Source organism: Manis javanica, chromosome 1 (assembly GCF_040802235.1).
Source record: "Manis javanica isolate MJ-LG chromosome 1, MJ_LKY, whole genome shotgun sequence".
In the NCBI taxonomy this organism is placed as follows: domain Eukaryota; kingdom Metazoa; phylum Chordata; class Mammalia; order Pholidota; family Manidae; genus Manis; species Manis javanica.
Window position 1 is genome coordinate 221,369,900 of NC_133156.1, and position 24,727 is coordinate 221,394,626.

The 24,727-nt window shown below is 46.7% G+C and overlaps 2 protein-coding genes across 2 annotated transcripts; one reads left to right on the top strand and one right to left on the bottom strand.

Annotated features, from left to right (window-relative positions):
• Window positions 1–590: 590 nt before the first annotated feature.
• Window positions 591–19,164, bottom strand: GCKR (glucokinase regulator). The gene is given in 22 exon segments (XM_017650608.3): window positions 591–821; window positions 3,152–3,192; window positions 3,195–3,266; window positions 3,269–3,299; window positions 9,692–9,786; window positions 9,873–9,986; window positions 10,182–10,282; window positions 10,636–10,708; window positions 11,019–11,113; window positions 11,340–11,438; window positions 12,043–12,161; window positions 13,330–13,361; window positions 13,364–13,434; window positions 15,641–15,735; window positions 16,712–16,752; window positions 16,960–17,018; window positions 17,333–17,362; window positions 17,364–17,392; window positions 18,433–18,492; window positions 18,669–18,821; window positions 19,112–19,122; window positions 19,125–19,164. Coding segments are annotated over 22 exon segments (1,692 nt in total).
• Window positions 19,165–20,668: 1,504 nt separating this feature from the next.
• Window positions 20,669–23,352, top strand: FNDC4 (fibronectin type III domain containing 4). The gene is made up of 7 exons (XM_037009312.2): window positions 20,669–21,184; window positions 21,365–21,506; window positions 21,593–21,708; window positions 21,953–22,157; window positions 22,611–22,700; window positions 23,019–23,143; window positions 23,295–23,352. Exons 1-7 carry the CDS (start codon window positions 20,684–20,686, stop codon window positions 23,328–23,330), a joined length of 1,215 nt encoding a protein of 404 aa, XP_036865207.1. The 5' UTR covers window positions 20,669–20,683; the 3' UTR covers window positions 23,331–23,352.
• The last annotated feature ends 1,375 nt before the right edge of the window (window positions 23,353–24,727 follow it).

Consider the following 24,727-nt stretch of genomic DNA (forward strand, 5'->3'; position numbering starts at 1 on the left):
GCATAAGAACAAAGAAAAGACGGAAGGAACAAAACAGCAGCAGACTCACAGAACCCAAGAATGCACTAACAGTTACCAAAGGGAAAGGGACTGGGGAGGGTGGATAGGAAGGGAGGGAGAAGGGGAATAAGGGATATTATGATTAGCACACATAAGGTAGCGGGGGCACGGGGAAGGCAGTATAGCACAGAGAAGACAAGTAGTGACTCTATAGCATCTTATTACCCTGATGGACAGTGAATGTAATGGGATATGTGGTGGCGACTTGATAATGGGGGGAATCTAGTAACCACAATGTTGCCCATGTGATTTTATATTGATACCAAAAAAAAAAAGAATAGAAGGGAGATAGTAAGACCAAAAATTTTAACGAGGTGGTCATAAGCAGAAACATGCCTTCACCCTGACCCAGAAAACTCCAACTTATCCTTCAAGACGCAATTCAAAGATCCTTTCTTCTCTTTCCTGACTCCCCTCCGAGGCAGAAATGAAGACCCCTTTTCTGCACTCCTGTGGTACCTTTTTCATGTCTTTGTGACTACTTGTCACAATCATGTCTCCCCCATGGACACGGAGCTCCTTGGCAGAGCTCAATAAGCTTTGTAAATCCAGTGCCAAGCAGAGTTCCCAACACACTGAGAGCACTCGGTACGTGTTTGCTGAATGACTAGGAGTCTGCAGGATACCTGTTCCTTCTCCTGTGCAACATGGATGTGGGAGAAGATGGGAGCAGCCCGAATATCATCCGACCGTGGCTGTGGGAAGTGGATCACCTGGAGGAGGCTCTCGGTGCGTCAAGCCTGGGGCTGTCCAGAGAACCACTGGGGAAGAAGAGGTGAGGTTGGGGTTGAGCTAGAAGGTAGGAGGGCTGAGAGTGAAGTCAAGGGAGGAGAAAGAAGCCAGAGAGTGGGTAGCTGGGGTCCCGAAGATTGGCTGTCCAGGCTGTAAAGTATTTGTCCCTGTAGGTAATCCCAAACTCACAATCCCCAAGGGTAAAGAAAAATCGGAGTAAAGGGTTGGCAGTGGGCCTTGACTGGCTGGGTTAAACAGGAGCATTAATGGCAAATTGTTCACATTTTCAGCTATGTCTCACCAACCCCACAGTTTGGTAATCTTAAACTTGAACTCACTCCCTTCAACTTCCTCTCTAACCATAGCCATTTACACTGTGGCCGAGGCTGCTCCTCTGCAAACGGCACTTGTGTTTTGTCCCCACCCTTCCCTCTGTCTTGCTCAGCACTGTCCAGTAGACGTATAATGTGAGCCACTATGTGAGTTAACATTTCCCAACACTGCATTAAAGGAGAAACAGGTGAAATAAATTTTAATCATGTTTTATTGAATCCAATATATCCAAAATATTATTCCTACATGTAAACAATATTAAAAATTATTAGTGAGATATTTTAAAATATTTTGTACTATGTTTTTGAAATCCAGTGTGTATTTTACAATTACAGCACATCTCAATTTAGGTGCTGAATTTCAATGTAAAAGTGAAATACAGTTCTAGCAAAACAAGTTTCATTTAATGAAAGAAATTACATGGCTTCAGTTTCTTAGATAAAATTGAAAGTTCAGTTCCTCAGTCACACCAGCCACATTTCAAGGGCTCAATAGCCACAGGTGGCTGGTTACTACCATTTGGACAGCACAGGCTAGGCTTGGCAAGTCTAAATTCCTGTCTGGCTTCCAGGCTTCTACAATCACTCCTCTTCCCGCTCCCTCATAATCCCACACTACTCTGTAAAGTGACTCTCCAGTGAGGTCCGATCTGTGTGCCCCACATATCATGCCTCGTCCACCTTCTGGGCCTTTGCTAAAGTTCATCCTGGCAAGAATGCCCTTCTGTCCTTCACCTATCCACATCATAATCACTAGCCTAGCTCAAATATCACCTCTTTCATGGAGCCTTCGGTTTTGCTATAGTACATATGGACCTTACCTTCTCTGAAGTTCTACTGGACTTCAGAAAGGATCATGCTGTTTGACACTTAATCCCCTGTTTTAAGTGTTAGTTTTGTCTCTCTTCCATTAGATAAGCCAGTCTGGGATGGCACAGCCTGGGTCACACATGTCTCTGGCTCCCTCTGCCTATCCCAGCCCCAGGAACTAGGCGAGCAGAAAGCATGTTTTTTCCTGGCTGGTTGGTCCTACTCATGTGAGAAGGCTGTTAAGGGACCTGGAGGTGCTCACTAAATGCTTATTGATAGATTCCTTTTACATAAGGTTGCTTTGCCAGATTTAGCAAATAAAAATACAGGACATCTAGTTAAATAGAAGTTTCAGGTGAATAATGAAAAATATATATGTCTCAAATATTGCAAGGGGCATACTTACCCTAAAAAAACTATTTCTTGAAATTCAAATTTAACCAGTGTCCTGTATTTTGATTTGTGAAATCTTAGCAACCCCTACTTTCACGACAACCTGGCATGCTGTCTTCTCAGCATCCATTCCTCCTCCTTCCGCAGGCCATGCTGTTTGATTGAGAGGCCTTCCTACCCCTTCCTCCGCTGCCTTCGTGAGGGGAGAGTACGTGCACCAGGCCTGGGCGGAGCAGGACTTTCCCTAAAGAATAGTGATTGGCTCAGGGATGGGCATGTGAACCAAGTCAAGCCAATGAGAGCCCTTCCCATGGATTTGCAGAACTCACAGTGACAGATCCACTCTCCTTCCTCTCAGGCTGCTGACTGGGTAGCATGCTAGGCTGGCACTGCTGGGTGGCCAATTCGCCACCTATGGAGAACACCTGCTGGAGAATGAGAGCAGCATAGAGGAAAGAGGGCTAAGAGCTCACATTCTGGAGCTCGTTGTTTTGAATATCAGGAACTAGCTACCCTACGGTAACTGTTCAGTTGTATGAGCCAGTCATTTGCCTTGTTTGACTGAAACCAGAACGAACTGGATTTCTTTAGTCATATATTTGTAACTGAAGGAATTTTGCCTAGTTATAATTTCACAAATACACACCCATGCATGCGCACATACTCCTTAGAGGAGGGGATGACTCTGACAGGAGGAGAAGGAGAGGCGCAGGAGAAAAGTCAGTCCTCACCCCCACTCATCTGAATACTCTGTAAAATACCCTCCTGTGACAGCCTGAGCATTGAGGCTGGGCCCCGCCCAGCCCTGAGCCATTATGTCCTACCTGCAGCAAGGCCAGTGCCCGCCAGAGGAGCTTGGAGCTGCCAAACGGACGTCCAGCAAGTGGTTTTGAATGATCTTCCCAAGAGCCACGTGGGCCTGTGTACTCACGATTTCGGCATCCTCTTGGTGCTAAGCTCATGCTGGAACGTCTAAACAAGGCAGACATACAGGGATATCAAAACTTAGAGGTAGAGCAGCACGGTGCACGGGGATCAAAAATCAGGAACCAAAACGCAGACAGAATTAATTTGACCAGCCCAGGGTTTAAGTATTAGGACAGTGGTTGTAAACCAGTACTGTCCCAGGCAAACCTGATGGCTTCACACATTTGTGCTTTTGACATCTGGTAAGCAGATATCTTCCCTGAGTCCTTCCTTAGTAGGGTTTTGCTCTTACCAGAACTTTCCTTTTGCTCCCTAGGTACCAAACAGGAGGAGTTGGAGATCCTGGATTCATCCCACTAAACCAATGTCTCCTTGAGAGCAGAGACGGTGTCTTGTTCTACTCCAGAGCCAGTCTTTTTGATAATGGCTGACACATGTTTACTGATCAATATGCGTCCTTGGAAAAATGAATTCATTCCATCCTTACAACAACCCTATGAAATAGGTTTCTCTATGCCCTTTTCTACCTGTGTGGAAACTAGAGGTCAGAAGTAGATAACTTGAATAAGCTAATGTGATAGTGAAATACAGAATCAGGACCTAAAGCCAGGTCTTCTGATTCAATGATGGGGGGATCTCCTGTCATGTCACAGTCATCTCCTGGATGAATGAGAGACCGTATGTGGAGGCACATCAAAAACTAAAACGTTGTACGAATACATGGCACTGTAACTCTAACTACCACTCCTTATCCCTCATGTCTTGCACATATAACATCTATTACTGCACTTTGAGGGCAACAGGAGTCTAGTAAAGGAATTGAGAAGATTAATTACTTGCTCCTAGCCAGACTGAGGAAAGAGGCTGCTGTTACATTTACCTCCTTATTCTGGACTCCAGAAATAATTGACCACACCCACCCCGGCAGTGGGTATATTAAAAATACTTAGTAAGTGACAGACAAGGACACTGGGTGCTGAGTTAGAACAGAAATCTGACCAGTTTGAGTGGAGCTGGCTAGTATGCAGTACTGATGCCATAGGCTGCATGTCAGACTGCCCTGTGGCAGAGATCAGTCAAAGCTAGGTGTGTTGCTGTCACTAACCACTTACATCGTTACCTACCATTACCACAAAAACATTTTTACATTTACATAATTTGAAGCTAGACACATTCATTTTAAAGTTCACATGGAAAAAAAAGCAGCAATTTTACTGGGGAAAATCCTTAAGTACCATATTAAATGCCATAAAGCCTCTATATTTAAACAGGATAGTGCCAACACATCAATACACAGACCAGTGGAACAGAACACAAAGTCCAGAAATGAACCAGTGCACATGAGGCCTGAGTATCTGACACAGGCAGCATCTCTGATCACTCAGGAAAGATGAACTCTAAAAAGGTATCGGGACATTGGATAGTCTTTTAGAAAAATATAAAATTGGATTCATACCTCACTCCATACACAAGAATAAACTTTAATGAATTGAAGATCTAAGTGTAAGGAAAGAAGGAAAAGAAAGAGAAAGAGGAAGAAAAGAACAAGAAACAAAGAAGAGAGAAAAAATAATTTTTACTAGAACAAAACATGTATTAGGAGAAAACACAGGGTTCTTACAAACTGGGGGTGGTGTAAAGCTTTCTGGGACTCAAGATCCAGGTTCAATGAAAGATAGATTGATAAGTTCTACCCCAGAAAAATTAAAACAATGACTTTCCCATGGTTAAAACCCAAAGAAAATATTTATGGAAGGACTAATATCTCATTTATGAAGAACTCAAATCAAGGGGTCATAAAGACCACAATTTCATTAGAAAATGAGTGTTTCACTTATTTACAGGAATACACAGTTCACAAATAAAAAGCTTTACTAAGGACTCTTAAGCATGTGCAAAGGTGCTCAACTTCATAATAAATGGAATATAAATGAAAAACTACATGGAAATAGAAATTCTCATCTATCAAACTGGCAAAAATTCAAAAGTTTGACAATACTCTTAGAGACTGTAGGGAAGTCAGCATTCTCATAAATTACTGCTACAAAAAGCAAAATGGTACAACCCTTATGGGGGGATCTTTTGCAATATCTTACAAAATTACATCTATATTTATCCTTTGGCCCATCTCTAGGAATTTACCCAAAAGACATATTCTAACATTATAAAACTATATTCGTATTCATTGCATCATTATTGGTGATAACAAAACATTGGAAACAACCAAACGCCCTACATAAGAGACTGCCCAAGTGACTCTTGCACGTGAATGAGCACACGCACGTGAAAAATAACGAGGAGGAGCTCTATAAGCCAAAGTGGGGTTCTCTGAGGATATTCTGTTAAAGTGCAAAAGAGTATATATCACTGCCTCTTATATAAAAAATAAGTGCAAAGTACATACGCACACACACTTCTTTGCACAAAGAAACACAGGAGGGTAAGTCAGTAACTAGTGAAATTAGTTATCTGGAGGGATGAGTGGAAATGGAAGGAACAGGGAAAGGAATGGGACATCTTTTCATACAGTTCTGACTTTTAAACCACACTATGTTTCACATATTCAAAAGATAAAATTAGATCAGAAACTGAAAAATTCTAAAATTGAAAACAAATAAAAATAAATGGACCTAACGATAACCTCTTGATGGACCTCTTGATAACATAACCATCAGAGAGAAAAAAATTTAATCCAAATGACTTTTGAACACTTTGACTATGTATCTTCACCGGGATGTGATCAAAGGTCAAAAAGACCTGCAAGGAAGTCTTGACTCTTTTTGCTAAATTTGTTGATGATCATGGTATTAGAATAGCGATTCCAAAACCAGCATTTGCTGTAGGACTGAGCAAAGGGGTAAGTATACTGATGATGTCGGAAACCAATGTTTCCCTAGGGGCGAACAGGAAGGAGGGAGAGAACATATAAACATACATATTTGTGTAATATATGTACGTGTGTGAAAAATACATACATATTTCCTGGTTCCTTGTACTGAAAGGGCTTAGGGGTAAAGGCACACCAGGGGCAGTGTGCACACCTAGCACCTAGGCTTCTCAATACAGCAGCCCCCACCTCACCCACAGGGAATGTGTTCTGAGATTTCCAGCGGATGCTTGAAATTGTGGATAGTACTGAACCCTGTATAGACTATGTTTTTTTTCCTATACAGACTAACCGATGATAAAGTGTAATTTATAAGCTAGGCACAGTTAGAGATGAACAATAACTAATAATAAAACAGAACAATTATAACAATATGCTGTAATAAAAGGTGAATGTGGTCTCTCTCAAATTATCTTATTGTTCTGTACTCACTCTTCTTTTTTTTGTGATGATACAAGATGATAAAATGCCTGCGTGATGCAATGACTAGTACAGTGAGACCCGCGTGAATGATGTAGGCATTGTGATACAGCGTTAGGCCACTACTGACCTTAGGACACTATGTCAGAAGGAGGACCTTCTGCTTCTGGGAGGCAATTGAGAGTGAATAACTCAAGCCTTGGAAAGTGAAACCACGGATAAGGGGGACTACTGTACCAATCCCCACTAACACAACCAGAGCTCCCTGGAAAATGACTGAGTGTAGGGCTGGAGCCAGGGAAAGTACAAAGTGAACCTGGGGCAACATTTTTGCTCTCCTGCATAGGTGATGACTGTTGTACATACACATACACATAAACCATAATGAAGAAGAGATTTATAAACTGAAATGGAGTGATTTTTCAGGATATCTTGTTAAGCAAAAATTCAAGGTACAAGAGTGTAGTATGCTCCTTTTTTGTAAGAAAAAAGGGTATTTTTTTTTTTTTGCAAAAAGAAACACAGCAAAGAGTGTTCAAATACTAATGTGGATATGTCCCAGGGATACAAGGTGCCAGCTTGATGAGCTTTCCTTTTGAGGATTAAAATGAATAATGACTTCTAAAATATCAATATCAGTATGACAGACATGAAAACAGCGGAGGAATTCATCTTGATCAAAGGAGACCAGGAAGACCTGATAACTAAATGCAGTGCATTATTCTTGATTAGACCACAGATCTGGAAAATAAAAACAATTCAAGGATAATTGGGGAAATTTGGACATGGTCTATATATTAGATAACAATATTGCAATCATTGCTATTTTCCTGAGTGTGATAATTATGTTGTAGTTATGAAGGCAAATGTCCTTGCTTTTAGAGGGACACAGTAATTTGTGTCAAGTGTCATGGTATCTCTAATTACCTCTCAAATGATTCAGGGGAAAAGAGAGATGAAGCAGATGTGGCAAAATGTGAATAACTGGTGAATCCAGGGAAAAGTACATGGGTATTTATTGTATTCTTCTTACAATTTTTTTGTAGGTTTGAAATTTTAAGTAGAAGTGTGGGAGGAGTTTACATTAAAAAATTTCTAAGACTAAAGATATACAAGCCCTAATGAAAGCCCTCTTATTTTAAGTAATTTCAATACATTTAGAAAGATAAAAACTGGAATCAATCAAAAGACAAAACCACACACACACACACACACACACACACACACACACACACATAATATTGATAGATTTGACTATGTAAAAGTGTAAATAAAAGGTCTGTACATCAAAACCATAGAGATAAAAGGTAATAAGCTGGGGGAAATTACAGACTAGGAAAAAAAAAAGCTACTGTCATTCCTATATACACTCCCTCTCACAAATCAGTAAGAAAAAAAAAACACCCCAAAAAAGAATGGGTGACTATCCCCAAGATAGGAAAAAGCAATACAATAAAGGAAAAATAATTCAATGGCTAATACATATCTTGAAGTAGCTAATCTCCATAGTAGTTAAAGAAACATAAATTAAAACATCAAAATACCTTTGTTTTGGTTTGCCTCTTTTACTTTGCTGATTAGTGAAGATTAAAAACAATTCTACCCAGGATTTTAAGGGTGTGGGGTAACAAGCAATTTCACACTTTATCTGCTTATAAATCTTTTGGGGAGTCAGTATGACCATATGTATCAAAAAGCCTTTAAAATTTCACACATTCTTTGACCAGATGATTCCACTTGTGGAGGTTTATTCCAGGGCTTATATTAATGAAATAGTCAAATGTGTGTAAGAAAATGCAGTGCAGCCCTTTAATAGAAGCCATAGTATTGAAACTGTCTACAATGTTTGTCAGCTGGGGGTAAACAAGCCATGCTCTGCCCAGTGGAATACTACATTGACATGAGAAATAATGATAGAGAACTATTAATACAGAAAGGTGTTCATAATTTTAAATGAAGAGAAGCAAGTTAAGTTAAAAAGGAAGTCCAGAGGGCCATTTTACAAAATTTGTTGAAGAGCAGCTTTTTTGAAAAAGATGGATTATGGACGATTGCTTTTTTCCTTCTTTTGATTTCTGTCTTTTCTGAAGTTTTTACAATAAAAATACATTGCAATTATGGAGACATTAAACATAAATCCATAGGAGATTGTTACGTAATGAGATAATATATATGAAATATTTTGTATAGTATAAAGGCCTGTATGTATATTGGCTACTGTGACTGTAATGAGGCCCTGTAAATTTGGAGAAGTAAATGAGGACAAAGAAGAAGCTGTATGATGTGGGTTTAATTGGAGAGGACTTTTTAGAAAATGTAAGATCGCAAAGGAGATGATGAATGGGGAAAGCATGCCAAGAAGAAGGGGTGTGACCAGTGAACACCAAGACAGAGATACACGTTGGAAGGAGCATGGACCCTCTGCTCAGGGGAGAGGGACTTCCTTTGCATTCTGAGTGTGGGGAAGGCAGCATGTCAGCTATTGTCTGGCCAAATTGGGAAGCTTCCTGGAGGAGGTGGTTTTAATGATGGATAAGACCACATCTCTCCAGGACAACCCTTTGGGGCCCTGGTTCTGCTCCATGGATGGTGGGCACGAGTCATGTTAGAAAACAGCACCAGAAAGAAAAACTTCCTTCTTGGGTCTCAAAACAGAGCTGTCTTAGCACCTCAGTGTCCAGATTCCTCTCCAAACTCCAAACTGCACCCAAACTGATTATTATTTCTATGATTATTACCAGGGCTTGTACTGGATTATAATTTAATTAGTAAACAGAGACTGTATCAGTGTAGTATTTTCTACAGTGAATTCAGCATAGAACTTGCCAAAAATACGCACATATCTTAAAGACTTTAGATAGTGAGGATGACTCTACTATAAATAATTAACCTGTGACAAAAGACAGATGAGTATGTGTCAGGTGGCCAGTGGCCTGCCCTGTATGTTTTGCACATTCCTAAAGAGAACTGAGCACAGTAGCCCATTGCCTTGGAAACTAATGATTTGGTAACACAAGAGTTTGCCTAGCTGGTTTTGTGGAAGTATGACAAAGCTTTCTAACCCTCCAGCCTTGGGTTTTCTTCTTTCCAGGAATCCCTCCTTCTCTGAGCCCCTCATTGCATACAGTACCTTCTCACTCCCTTCGATGAAGTTCCCTTCGTACTTGAAGAAAAGCAGTGGCCATATCATGCTGATGATGGAGGGAAAGAACTCTTCAGAAAGAGCTTCTATAGGGTCTGAAGAGAGAGCGGGGAAAGGAGTGGCATCTCCAGGAGGCCTTGCTGTAACTGGCTCTCAGAGTCCACTCCGCTAGGCTGGACCCTCCCCGACAGGGACTGCCCCACAGTGCTGTGGGCCATGGCCCGGATGTTGGTGGTCTTCCCTTTCACCTGCTCCACCAGCATCTGCACCTCCATCAGGTTGTCTAAGGGAGGGACAGGCCATCAGACTTGCAAGACTGGCTGCTCAGCCATTCTTCCTGCTGCCTTGGGGTCAGTCAGGACATGCAACCCATCCTTTCCTCTGAGCAGGTGCCCTACCACCCAGAAAAATGACAGTTGCTCTGAGTCACTCTATTGCCTCCATCCCCTCACCCCACTGCTCCCATCTTCCCTCTCACCATCCAGGGTGAAATTGAAGACCATAGTGTCCATTTCCGTCAAGGATGGCAGGATGGAAGTCAGGAAGGCCTCCCGGGAGAAGGTGAACTGGGGGTCTTGGGGAAGAAGATGAGAGTCCCCGCCAGGAAAAACTCCATGCGTAGACTTGGACACTGAGGGCCTTAGGGGATATGTAATACAGCACGTTGTCTACAAACAAAACACCTGCGGTCTTAGGAGGCGAAGCGCTTTGCGCAAGATGGTGCAGCCGGGTGATGGAAGAGCACTGGCTAGAGCAGCTTTGGGGGTGAACCCAGAGCTTTCCGCACTCCCCGTGCTGCCTGAGAGCCTCAGGAGCTCTAACCCATCCTCCTTCTCCAGATGCCCCACTGCGGTCCATGCCCTTCCCCTTTCCTCCCACCCTCTGCACACCAGCCATCTTTACAACTTCCCCAAGTCCTGTACTCCACCTGCTTGTGGAGCTCGGCCTTCTGGTTAAACATGTCACTGTGATCACCAATGAGAAAGCCACAGACATCTCGGAAATCTGGAAATTTTAAGGACAGGAAGAGAGGTTTGGCAGGAAAGGTTCTAGGCTTGGGGGATATCAATGGCACTGGAGGAAGGGGCAATGGGGTGTAGGCTGCAGAGTAACACACACAGGGCTGAGAGTGGGGGGACCAGGACTGAGCGGTTTTCAAAGGATGGAGCACTTGACAGAAATGCCTATTTAGATAGGGCAGAATGGACACAGAAGGAGGAACCCCCATGGGGTGGGAGTAGGAAAGCATTAGGGCAGCAGGCCCATTGGTTTGGATCAGGAAGAATCAGGAAAAAAATCAGTACTGGGGTCCCACCAGCACCAAAGGTGTGGCTGCACTCTACTCCACCGTGATGTCCATGGTGCCAGGGTTTGCCAGTCAACCAGGTCCACCCAGCCTTTTTCTGCAGGCTGAAAGTGGGTCAGAGGTCAGGATACAAGAGATTACAGTAAAAACAGGCCAGAGATCAGAGAAAGATGCTGGCGGAAGAGCACAGAAGTAAACCAACAAAAAGCCCACCATGACCCTTAATATGCGGCCCATTCCCCCACATGCTAACATGTCCTGTAGAGTCTCCCTCCCTCAGGACATTCCCCATCCAGGGCACGTGCCCCCTCAGAACACATTTGCACACACCTGGCACTGACTTGCTTTATCAAGGCAGTGATCTTGGGGCTTTGACGACAGATCTCCTGATGAGCCCTCTCAGATGTCCACAGGACTCCCAGAAGGCATCTGGGGGAAAGGCCACTGGCTCCCTGGCTGGGACCAGTGCCCCCTCAGAAAGTTTGGGTAATCCCTGCCACAGGGAAGGCACAATTCCCTTAAAACTAAGTTTATGGGGAAGCTGGTAGAGGTGCAGTGAGTGGACCCAGACTGTTCCTGAAGGGCAGAAGGTGAAGAGCAGACGGAGCAGTAAGGCGTCAAGAGAGTGTTGGGAGTAGGATGGGATCCCACTTGATGAGGCAGTGACAGTCTGAACACTGGGCTAGGGACCTTGGTACAGGAAGCAGGCCCACAGCGGGATGGGCCTGCTCTGCATGGCCTGGGCCATCCCCACACTGAAGGCTCTTGGAAGCTATGTTAGCTTTGGATGTCCCAGGTGGGCTCGGGTTAGGTCTGGAGCTGAAGAACCCAGGGTCCCCTGGAAACCGTCCAGACTGTGACCCTGTGCTGGCAACAGCAGTGTCCCCATGCCAGCTCCTTTCCCAGGGCAGAAACGGTGGGGCCTCAGGGTTTCTGCCACCAGCCCACACTCTGGATCTGGACTTGCCGTTCCTCCACGTACACCATCCCACCCCCTGCCTGACTCTGATCTCTCTCATTTCATCCTCCCTACCTCTGACATGCTACAATGCCCTGGTTCACAGCCTTATGGGCTGCCGGCATCAAGGATTCCAGCAGGATCTTGGTGGCACTTCCACCTCTCTTCCAGGAAGAGCCACTGAGGCCCTCCGGCTGAGGAGGTGATGACACCCGGAGGAACTGGGGAAGGAAGGAGGCTCCTGGAATTCACTACTTAGTAACCACCAACAGAGGGCACCCGCTCTGGTCAGTGACCGCTGGGAAGCACTGGTGGTCCCCAGTGTGTTGTGAGGGAGTGCTGGGTTGAGCGCTCAACTGAAAGAAAAAGAATGGAGAGGTCATTCCTCCCTCGGGTCATTTCTATGGTGCATTCAGGACTCTGGGGAGGAAGCCACAGCAAGTGGGTCTCCTGTCAGCTGGGGATAAGGGTTTTTCAGAAAGGTTTTTTTTCCCCCAAGAACTTTCTCCCTACCCCAACCCCTATTTTTAATTGCAGTTTGTCGATCTAAACAGCACATTTCATGTTCTTTGGACAGACCAGTAAAGCAGCTGTTACAATGGTACAGATGTGTAACACAACAAGCCAAACAGATAAAGAGGCTACAGCAAAAAGAATGGTAAAAGCAGTATCTGAGAATCGGAGATTGAAAGTAAACAATTGCAGAGAGGAGGAGAGATGAGTATCTGGGAGATGAAAGATAAGGAACTGGTGTGTAATATGGGAATTCTGCCTTCTGATCTCACAAAAGGAAGGTCAAGGAGAATATCATAGAGTGCCCATGGCCAGCTTAGGCATGGCAGAGATCTGGTTAAGGCTTTTGTAGAGTCAAAGGAAGGGCAGATAACACCAGCAAGATGCACCCACACACAAGATTTCACACATTCTCAGGAGTATGGAGGCTTAAAAGGCTCACCTCAACTTTGGAGAGGATTAGAATGGCAGAGTGAAACCATCCCATTGTTTTTGAAAGTCCATATTTGAAATTTAAACATATAAAAGAGACATTAAGACAAAATTTAAACATATAAAATTCACCATTCTATTCAATATTTTCTACACACAGATACAAAAGAGCTCTTTAAACAGAAACTGCCCTAGACGATTTAGATGTTTGGTGATCACTGATTTAAGAGACAGGGTCAGGGTGGAAATAAAACATCTGGAAGTGAAAAAGGAAATGAGGAAATAGGATTTGATCTGCAATCTTTTAGTTGACACACAATCCAGGAATCTAGACCAGATGTAACAGAATCTGAAAGCAGAGGCCCTCAGGAAGCTGCAAGCAATCCCAAGGGGGCGGGGTGGGAGGGGGAATCTTACACCAATTGCAGGATTGAGCACAAAGCTTTCTGTTTCTCTTGTAGTTTCTGCATTTGCTCTGTTAGTTGTCAAAATGTTGCACTCCAGTCTTCAATGGGGTCATTTCTGAAGCCACAGAGAGACAGACATGGGGGGATTGTCTGCAAGGACCTAAAGGAAGGGCCTTAGGTGGGAGTCGGGATCAAAGACCACGTTGGAACTGGGGTCAGAGGTCGACAGCTTCTTGGAGAGATGGGCTTTGGAGCTCATAGGGGCACTGTATCTCAGAATCCCAAAGGCAAGAGTTAATAAAACATTCAGCAATTTAACCCCAGAGCAAAGCCAACACTCAAGTTTGAAGTTGCAGCCTGAGACCTGAAATCTCTTGGATCTTTGTTCTTGCACATCTTGTGCCCACTGCCTTGGCCACGCTAGCCACACCCTCTGCAGGCCCATGGAGGAATGCCTTCAAGCAAATGTCAAAACTGCCACCTTATTTTCAGTCTTGGGTTTCATCAGAAGCCCTTCACATTCTTAGAAATATATTCTGGAAATCTCCCCAAACAGGGAACCCCTCACTACCTGAACAAGGGATAACAGTTCCTACTGAGGCAACCACGCTGTAAGGTATGAAGCATCACACCTAAGAGCTGACAAACATTCCTTGAATAAATTAATCAGAAACAAAACAATGTGTTAATGAGACATGAGAGTGATAGGCTTGTTATGTGCTTAGGTGCAAGCATGGTATCTAAAAAAATGGGGATCTTCTGTAGTTGGCTTTGCTAGGAGATAATCTGTGAATTACCCATTGTGGCAGGACCTCAAAAAGTTACCTCTGTACATGGCCTAAGTTCCCCTTGTCATTCCATCCCTGCAAAATTTCCATCCCTTCTTGAAACATTCTTATATTTTTCATCTCCATTACTCCTAGGACAAACAAATTTTACATGTTACATACCCATTTTGTAAAGCGTTTCCTATATTTTTATCCTCAAACTACTTTCTGAAACTCCTTAGAGACCTAAGGCAGAGGAGACAGGGTTTATTGTGTGGTTTAAAACCGAGATTTCCAAACTTGGCTGGTCATCAGAATCACCTGGAGAGAGTTTTGTATTTTAAAAACTGCCATTGCTGGGTACCATGCCCACCCCAAGAGTCAGCTTCAGTAGCTCTGGAGTGGAGCCCAAAAATCTGTATTTTTAAAATGCTTCCCAGACAACTCTGAAGATCAGCCAAGTTTGGGAGCCACCAATTTAAGGAACAACTGGAAATCTCCACGCCTACATCGTATGAAATCCTTCATTTCACTGAGTCACAAGGCCTGAAATTAGCATCCACTGCAGCAGATACATTTTTGGTGAAGGAGAGTCATCCATTAAAAGGATCAGGGTTAAGAGTATTTCAGACTCATTTATACCTTTGCATGAATTACACTACAAGCCTGGAATCTGAGAGTTGAAAAAGTACCTCAGAAAGAACCCTGCTGTTCTCTACCCGGGACCACCACTAAACGCACAAGGCTGCTGGAATTCTTCGATGACAGGAAGACCCCCACTTTATTCGGTGGCCCACTCCAATGGCTTATTCAGCAGAGTTCCCCAAACCTGGCTGAACATCAGAATCTTTCAAAACATGGATGGACCAGGGCCTTATCCAAAATCTACATCAGAGCTATTACACACAGAGCCAAGAATCTGCTTTCTTATTTTTGTGACACTCCCAAGGCAGCTGCTCACCCACCTGACTATACTGGTTTAACAGGCTGACCTTGGAGATCAAAATGGCCATTTAGATAAAGAATAAGAGGGAGGTGATTTGGAGCAACAGCTATAGGGTGGGGGATTTGAGTGGCTGGAGAGGACCAAGGAAATGTCTAGAATGACAAAAAATAACAGGCACTAAATAAGTGAAGGCCTATTATGGGCAACGGAGAGCAGGAGACCATTCAACACCCACTACTCCTCTGAGAAGAGCTCGGGGCCCACCTCAGATGAAAGTTCAGATCTTGGAGAGATGCCTTTTCCTGACCCCATTCCATCCTCTGGCCCTTGTTTCCCTTGCCTCTTCAGTCCCTGTTTGAATGCTTTCTTGTATTTTATGTACCCTTTGTGAGCTGCCTTTAATCTTTCCTGAAACAAGAGAATAAGTAGACCACCCAACAATAACAGCCAAGCTCGTAAACTGAGGAATACTCATACCGACTCTGTATACTGAAATTTAGTGAGCAAGACCACACCACCCTGCTCCTTGTGACTACAGATTCAGATGTTTCCTCCCAGAGCCTCCCACGGATCTGGTCAGTCACCACCTTTCATAAAAGAAGGCTCACCTGGCCATGCTCACAGGCTTGAAATCAACCAGGCCTGGCAAGAAGATGGCTGGGTTATCCATGCAGGAGTCCATCTGGCCTGCCACAAAGGGAGCCTGACAGTAGGAAAGAAGGAGGGCACGACGACGACTGGGGTTACTCTAGTGTGGCCCAAGGCTGTGTGCATCAGAATCCTCCAGAATCCTTGTTAGAAATGCAAGTCCTGGGCCCAGTTAAGATCTGTTGGATCTGACTTTGAAGGCGAGAGCCCATAGACCTACACTTTTAACAAGTTCTCCCAAAGAAATCTTCTGGGTGTGAAAATGACTGAACTAAATTGTGAGCTCCTTGAGGTCAGTGTCCTGCTCTCCTTGGGTGCCTCCTTCTACATCTAACACTGCTGGAATCTACTTTCTGCTCAGTGAATTCTTAGAGCAGAGAGCTACAGAGTTGAGAGGAAACTTGGGGTCACCTAGTCCAGTGCTTCTCAAAAAACCCGCCTGGAAATCTTACTAAGATGCACGTTAAGACTCAGGAGGTGTGGAGTGCAACCTGAGATTCTGCATGTCTAACAAATCCCACGTGAAACGGACATTGCTGATGCAAGGACCACACTTTAAGTAGCAAACGACTGGTCCAGGAGTCTGCTTTTTTCTGTAAAGAGGCAGAGAGTAAATATTTTAAGCTTTGTGGGTCCTATGATCTCTGCGAACTATTTAACCTACTGTTGTAGTCTGAAAGTGGCCATGGACATTATGTCAATACAAATGTCTGTGTTCCAATAAAACTTGACTTAAACAAAAACAGGCAGTGGCTGGACTGACCTGCCCGTGTAGTTTGCTGACCCCTGGACTAGGCCATCTATGTGAGTTGTTGAATGGAGTGATACACAGTTATTCTGAAAGAGGATTCTTTCCCCCTCTTGCCACATTCATACAGCTGGATCCTAATTAATGAGAGTAAAAGAAAAATTCCCTGTGCAAACCCTTTGTTTGACAGCACCCGCCTCACTGATCTATCTTCCATGCTACTCCACTGCCATCTGCTTTCCTCCCAGTGAAGCTGACCCACTGGACTGGTCCTCATGCTCACAGAGAGCCCCACCAGAATGCAAATGATGAGCACCCTCTTCTCTGTAGCCACCTAGGACAGAAGGATGGGGGAGGTAGTGCCACCAGGAGGATTCTAGGGTGCAAACCTATTGTTTGGGGAGATTTCCAGAATATATAGGGTCACGGCCAGGGGCAGGAATGGGTGTTAACTGGATGTTGGGGCTTTTGTGTCCTCAGGAAAAAGAACAGACAGAGATCTCTAGCTGAGTGTCAGTGGAAAACACAGACCTTCCTCCATCCCCTGAATGGCACTATCTTCTGTCCCCTTCCTAGAGGCCACCGCAGACCTAAGAGGACAGACTCATGGTCAGTGGCACACTTGAGAAGCAGAAGCCTATGGTTTACTAGGGCAGGTTGCTCTGATAGAAGGGAATAAAGGGAAACCATCACTGAATGAGTCCATGATAGATACTCTGTAGGGTTGAAAAACTCAAGGCTAGTCAGGCAACATAAGGATGTCAAGTGGGCCAAGTGTAAGGCGGTAAGGCATGGTGGAGACGAGGGCAAACCTGACAGAGTCTCTGTCTAACAGTACTAAAATTCAATTTCTAAAAAGCACTATTCAGGCCAAACAAAATATTCACACAGCAACTTGGCTTACCTGTCAACTCCTGCAATGTGGTAGGTGTTCTAGACCTTTCATCAGCTGGTTAAAGGAGACCTGTCAAGAGGGAGAGCGCATGAAGTAGTAACGATAATGAAACAACAATTCCCTTGGATTTTTAGCACTGAGAGGGTAGAGGCTGTGTAATGATTCTGTTGGGCCAGTGCCTAAGCCAGTACTGCTTGGAATCTGGCACTTAAAGATGCTACCTGGAGATGAGTGATTGGGGTCCATGGGATGCAGAGACATTGGCAACAAACTGGTAGACTCAGATGGGGTCAGAAGAAATGGGACTCCATGGTGAGATCTAGCTTTTGGAGAAGCAAGGCAGAGCGGGAGGGGCCCACCTAGGAGCGGAGCCATGCTGAGCTGTGTGGTGCTGACGGTCAACCTGAGGAGGAAGAAAGGAGGGATCAGAGTGCTCCCTCCACTCAGCACTGCCAACCCGGCCCCAGGCTCCTGACAAAGGAAAGATGCCTGGATGGCCAAGGCCCACTCAGGTTGGGGGAGTCTGCTTTCCTTTGTTAGGAACAGAGGAGGAACTGGGGAGACTCCTGAACCCTCCTCTTACCACAAAAGCAAAAAGAACAGAGGCAGTGTGGTATAGCCGAAAGAACATTGGATTTGAGAAAGAAACTGCAGTCTGACTTCCAACTCTGGCTTAGCTGCTTATTCAAACTCTTATTTGTTCCAGAAAGGACTGAAAGCAGCTTTGTCATCAGTCAATCAATCAATCAATCAATAGGTAAGTAAGTAAGCAAATAAATAAATAAAAGCCGCTTTACCCAGCAATTATTAGCTGGGTGTTTGACAAGCTACTACGATTACCCTAAGTCTTTGTTTTCACATCAGAAAACATGGAGACAGGAACACCAAACTTCACAGGATTTTGTGAAGATTATGGGTATGAAAGTGTGCTGTCAATTATAATGTATTATGCAGATAATGGTTATTATAATGGCTTGAATAAGATGACAATAAGGATACAAGAGGGAGAAAGGAGAACTGAGATCTATAAAAGTGAGAAGTGGAGACCTAGAAAAGAGAAAAGTAGAGGAAACACAATTTGAGGCAGGGAACAGATGGACAGAGAGTACCTTCAGTACTCTCCCAGTCTCTTGTACCACAGTGGTCAGATCTGACGTGCTATAGAGTCACTGTAGGGAACTGGCAGGAATGAGAAGCCAAGAAAAAGGACAGTGGATTTGGGGTGAGGGATGAGATGGAGGAGCTCTCAGGGTTTCAAAAATTAGGGAACACGGTCTGAGAGGGTGAAGGTTGAGGTGGGGGTGGGGTTGGCATCTTTATTTGCAGTGTCCAGGGACTGGGTCACGTGGTGTGTGGGCATGGTTTGCCCCACCTCCTAGAAGATCTCAGTATCACATTGCCCTAGCAATCGAACGGTTTGCTCAGCATCTTTGTCCAGGTCCTTGGTCAATGGTTTTGACTTCTCTGTGATTGGCAGGGCTGCCTGCTGCCCAGACAACTAGAGGGAAGGGAGGACAAGGATACAGGCAGGAAGCCAAAGCTTCACCATGCCTGCTAAACTGGAGGTGGGAGTGGCAGCAAGCACAGTGCTGGACTCACACGTGCACACACACATACGCACACACACACATACCCCTGCACCAGGGATTTAGCTTGCCCTTGGTACTCTGGGTCTATCAGGAAGGAAGATGGGAAGGAGGGAGAGAGCCAAAACCCAGAGAACAGGGAAGTCCAGATGAAAAATGATTCTAGAAATCAGTGCAGAAAGTCAACATGGAGGAGTCTTACCTCCCACTTGCTGGGGTCTCAGTCACATGTTGAAACCGTTTTGTGCCCAGCATAGTCCCACGCTGTGGACACACTGTTGTGCCTGACTTTTCAGTCACACAAACCCTTTTGTCACACCGACTCTGCTTCCCACTGGAAGGGCCTTTTCTGAGCCACGTGATGATTAACCCAAGTCCCCTGACCTCTTTGAGCACTACCCCCTATGAGTACCTCTTCTGTACTCTTTCCTTGCCCTCAGCCCTCTGGTCACCTCAGGGAGCCCCTGGGTCCCCCCTTTACATGCACCCAGATCCCCCAGACCCTGATTTGCCCCTCAAAAGGAAGACCTGAGTTTCATTCCTCTTGCCCTTCAGACACAATGCCCTCTTTTCCAGAGGGCCTGGAGCCTGGAAGTGGAGGACAATACCAGGCCCAGTCCTAGTGCAGCAAGAATCCCTGGGCAAGGGTGCTCTGGGACCAGGATGTATCTGGAAGCCGGAGATCTGGGTCCTCAGGGCCAGCAGAGGTCACAGGACCTGGGCCATGACTTGATCTCCTGCTCAGCACGCACAGTTTTCCCTGTCCCACTAGCCCCATTTCACTGTCTCATCTCAGGAGAAAGGTAACAGAAGCTTCTACAGCCCCAGAGGTGCATATACTGAACTGGATATTACAAGGGAATGTGCCACAGAAATAGAAATACTGCAGTGAGAATTAGAAGCCAAAGCACCTGCCCTAAATACACCCATTAGCCAATATTTATTTCCACAGAACAATGCACTTTTCACTTTTCAACGTATAGAACTTCACCGGATACATTAACACTAAGATGATATTGACCCCCCGGGTGTTTCAGATGATGAAGAGGCTCAGAGAAGTTAAGTCGGTTGCCGAAGATCACACAGCTGACAGAACTGGGACTCATCCGAGTTCTCAGTCCAGTTCTGACGCTCAGCCAAAACATGAAATAACTTAAGGATTTACAAATTTATTGAATGAATGAAGTAACTAACCAATTGGTGCAAATGTATAATCTCTCGTTCACAGAGTGTTATAAGATTTATAAAGGTCATTCCCCAACATTGTCTCATTTGATCCTCACAGCAGCCCTGTGAGGTTTGGACGCTCTGATTTAAGGTGGGAACCCGGAGACTTCGATAACAAGGTAAATCGCAGAGCTATGACAAGAAACACAGGTCGTTGCTCTTTAAACTCCACTTTATAAACCCGGCACTCTAATCTCTGTATCTCCGGCTCTCAATTGCCAGACACATAGGAGACGCTCAATAAATGTTTGTTTAATAAGTGAAAGAATGAATGAGAGCGTGAAGGGGATCAATATCAGATTATGAATGGGGAAAAGACTTAAAAGCTGACGCAGTATACAAGTAGGAGATTGTTAAAACAGTTATTATCTCGATCCCCACCCCCCCCGACCGGAGGTAAATTCCTTCACCCTCCCGACTTGGCTAATTCCATCCGGGGAGGGAGGGGGCCCTCCAGGGGCACGAGACCCTCGCACCAGCGCCTCTCCCGACGCCCCCGCGGGCTCACGGGATCCTGCCGGGATCTGAAAGGATCCCGAGGCCGCCAATGGGAGGGTCGGAGGAGGAGCCGGGAGAGCACGGGGTCGACCGGGCTGGGCGAGGGGAGGGGGCAGATGACGGTAGCGAGAACCCCGGCGGGGCGGGGCAGGTCAGCACGTCCCGGCAGGGCTGCGGCGGAGCGAGCGGAGCCAACTCTGCAGAAGACGGCGGCTGCTCGCCCGGACGGTCATATCCCGCTGCAGGGGCCGGCGGAGGCCGCCGCACTACCGCCCGCACCGAGGACCGCGGCCGGCGGCCGGGCCGCGCGACACCGCCCCCCGCTCACGGACGGACCACTCGGCGGGTCCGAGCTCTGGGGGTCCCGCAGTCTCGCGCCCCGCGCCCGCTGCGCCTCCGCCCTCCGCCCGCAGCTCGGGCCCGCGCTGCCCGCCTCGCCGGGCCCGCGCCGGAATGGGGTAGGGGCAGCACCGCGGAGTCGGGCGATGGGCCGCCCTCTGGGCACCGAGCAGCCTCCCTAGGCCTGAACCGACCGCAGGGACCGGCGGAGGTGGGTGTGGGCAGGGCAGGGCCGCGCGCTGGGGGCGCCCGGGAGATGCGGAGACGGGGAAGGCGTGGGGAAAGGGGGGCTCTGGGGCTGCTTTGCGCTGTGGGGAGCCCAGGATTGCTGCTGCCCATTCGAGCGTTCTGGACAGCCCTTGACCCCCCGCAACTCCGGCCACTCCAGTAGCGCCGCCTGGATGTCAAGCGGACGCCCCAGCGCTTCCCAGCGGACTCAGCGGGGACCATGGCTTCGCTGGTGCCCCTCTCCCCATATTTAAGCCCCACGGTCCTCCTGCTGGTCAGTTGTGACCTAGGATTTGTGCGAGCAGGTGAGTAAAGAGGAAAGGCATGGGGGTTAACCAGAGCTAGTCTGTGGGTGGAACCTGCTAACCTGCTAACACACTGGCACCCACAGACCGGCCTCCGTCTCCTGTGAATGTGACAGTCACTCACCTTAGAGCTAACTCCGCCACTGTGTCCTGGGACGTCCCAGAAGGCAACATCGTCATTGGATACTCCATTTCCCAGCAAGTATGAATCACGCTTCTGCTCCCCCAACTTCTGTCCTTGGCTCTCTGAACATTCCTTTGGTTAACTCCCTCCCCGACATAAGCTCTCCGCCAGCGGTGGGAGGATCTGGGAGCTGGTGTTCCTGTCCCAAGCAGCCCCTTTCACCCCACTCCCTTGGAGTGCTCGGATGTTCAGGAGCCCTGGTTTGAGCCTTGTGCCCTGGGACTGGGTTGAGGTTGTCTTGTCTCCCATCATCTCCCTGCAGCGACAGAATGGCCCTGGGCAGCGTGTGATCCGGGAGGTGAACACCACCACTCGGGCCTGTGCCCTCTGGGGCCTGGCTGAAGACAGCGACTACACGGTGCAGGTCAGGAGCATTGGCCTTCGGGGAGAGAGCCCACCTGGACCCCGGGTGCACTTCCGAACTCTCAAGGGTTCTGACCGGCTACCCTCCAACAGCTCAAGCCCAGGTGAGGGTCTCAGCTAGTCCCCACTCCTGGAATGCTTTGCATTCTCTGGTCTTTTACCTGCCTTTAGCCTCTTGTTTGCTTCCCAAAGCAAGCATCAGGCTAGCTTAGATGAGTTAATTCATTGCACTGCCAGGAAAGGAAAGAAAACGGGGTGGCAGAGGACTGGGTATAGACCGGCTGGTAATGGATCATTTTGGGGAAGGACTTCCGAGCTTCCTTTTACCCAACCTCAGTTCACAGCAGCTGCAGCCTGCCTGAGTACCTGACCTGCAGCCCTTCTGCTCTTTGGTCTCTAACCATCTGTCCACCAATAGCTTCTCAGAGAGAGGCTACCAGGGGCAACCCGGGGATGGGTCTACCCTGACTCGGATCCCCAGCATCTCCATCCTTCACTGTCTGCATAAATGTAGAGTGCTCTAGCTGCTCCTCCTGGAGTCTGTCCTTCCTCCTCAGGTGACATCACAGTGGAGGGTCTGGATGGAGAGCGACCATTGCAGACAGGGGAAGTGGTCATCATTGTGGTGGTGTTGCTCATGTGGGCTGGTGAGTAAGCAGCTGGATGGGGAACTAGGGACTTGAGGGAGCGGGGCTCAGTGGAAGTGGCAAAAGTTGTTGGGAGAAGAGAGGGTGAGAGAAATGGAGTTGGAGATGCTCAGTTGAGGAGGATGAGTAGGAAAAGTTTGAAGAAAGGGAAAGAGGAGGCCCAGAGAGGAAGATTAGGAGGGCGGTGCTTGCTCCTGGGTGCCAGTAATTCAAGGATTTTCTTCTTGAATTTTCTAGAAATTGCGGGTATCTCACTGCCTTTCGAGGCTGCAAGTGGGAGGTTGAGACCTAGGCTCAGATGGTAATGTTGTGTTTCAGCTGTAATTGGGCTCTTCTGCCGTCAGTACGACATCATCAAGGACAACGACTCCAACAACAATCCGAAGGAGAAGGGCAAAGGCCCAGAACAGAGTCCGCGGGCAAGGCTGGCAGGAGCCAGACAGGTGAGGGACCAGTGAGGGAGGGGAGAGTGATATGCCCCTAGGAGCAGCCAAGGAGAGGAGAGGGCCAAAGGGGGCAGGAAAAGAGGGAGAGTGAAATTTGGGGTGGCAGAGACTGCCTGAAATTAGAGACTCAAGCCATTTTCTTTCACAGAAAAAGTCACCATCCATCAACACCATTGACGTATGAGTGAAGAAACAAAACCAGAAGATAGATACACTAACAACCTGGAGATGGAGATGGGGATGGGGATGGGGTCAGGGAGAGCTTAAGATGGTTATCTGCCCAAGACTGAAGGAGCCCACAGTCACCCAGAAGGTAATGACACTCCCACAATCTCAGGCATGGTACCCATCCTCTTTCCACTGTGAGCAGGGCCAAAGGTAGGTCTGTCAGGGTGTGTTTCCCTGGACCTGGGGAGTGGACATCAGATGGAGTGTTTCCTTCCATCCCCCAGGTCCAGGGGAGAGTCATCTGTTCAACCCTAGCCCATTAAGTCCCAAATGGGGCCCGTTTCAACCTGCATCAGGACTCTTGGCAACCCCAGCTGCCCTCACATCTTGCCTCTGGGTCTCAAAGAGGGATGTTTCTTTGGGTACGCCCCATCCCCCAGAAATAAAAGGAATGGTCTGCGCCTGGAGGCAGATGCTGCACTGCACTACTCCAATGTCTTCCATGGAGCCTCAGGTGCCCTCCCCCTCTCCTGGCAGCCCCTCCAGCTGCTGGCGATCTCACCCCTTGGACATTTTTCCAATAAAGGTTCTTGGACAAACTGGAGCTGACTGTATGGTATACTGTATAGTATGCTGAAGACATTTCTCTCTCACTGACTGCAAGGCCCCTCACACCACCACCAACTTGACAGGAGCAGACTCTCGTTTTAAAGTGCTTGCTTTAATTTTCCAGCCTGGAATGGGTGGAGAGGAGTCAGAAAAGGTCATAGAAAACTAGAGCCCTAGTTCGTTTTGCTTTGCTGGGTGAGAAGAGGGAAAAAGAAAAGAAGAGGATATGAACTCTTTTTCTTCCTGTACCAGTGGACATTAAGGTCATGTCACATGGGAGGGCCAATAGCCTTTTTATCTTCACTGCTCACATTAGCAGCACACAGCTCCTCACCATGAATTTTCAGCTAATTTTCCACAAAGGTCTAAAGGGTGTCTTGGGACAAACAAAAGAGCACCTACCCTAATGGATCCCTTGGTCCCACATGTTTCTGTCCTGGGCATTCCTGTGCCTGTTCCTCCCTGTCCCTGCTTTCTCTTTTGTCTCTGTCTCTGTTTATTTGGTCAAAGCCAATATAATTGTAAAGCATAAATGAGTTTATATTAGGTTCTGGGAATCCAGAACCAGAGGAGGATTCTGGGGAAAAAAACTGAGGGTTAGAACTCCCCTGTCAAAATAAGTATAATTTGGGGTATGGGGTCTACTTTGTTGTGAAAATAGGAGCTGCCCTCTACCCTTTCCTAAGTTCCAAGGAGGGGTTAGTGCCTGAGAGAAATACCTGCGGACATTTGCAACCCCTATGGGGGAAAGGCTTTAGAACCTAGAATCTGTCTGGACAGTATGTGCTATACTTTCTGGAGGGT

Coding starts and splice junctions, on each gene's coding strand:
- FNDC4 (XM_037009312.2), top strand. CDS start 20,684: ATGGGAGGGTCGGAGGAGGAGCCGGGAGAGCACGGGGTCGACCGGGCT. Junction 21,709..21,952: donor GATACTCCATTTCCCAGCAA/GTATGAATCACG, acceptor ATCTCCCTGCAG/CGACAGAATGGCCCTGGGCA. Junction 23,144..23,294: donor GGCTGGCAGGAGCCAGACAG/GTGAGGGACCAG, acceptor TTTCTTTCACAG/AAAAAGTCACCATCCATCAA.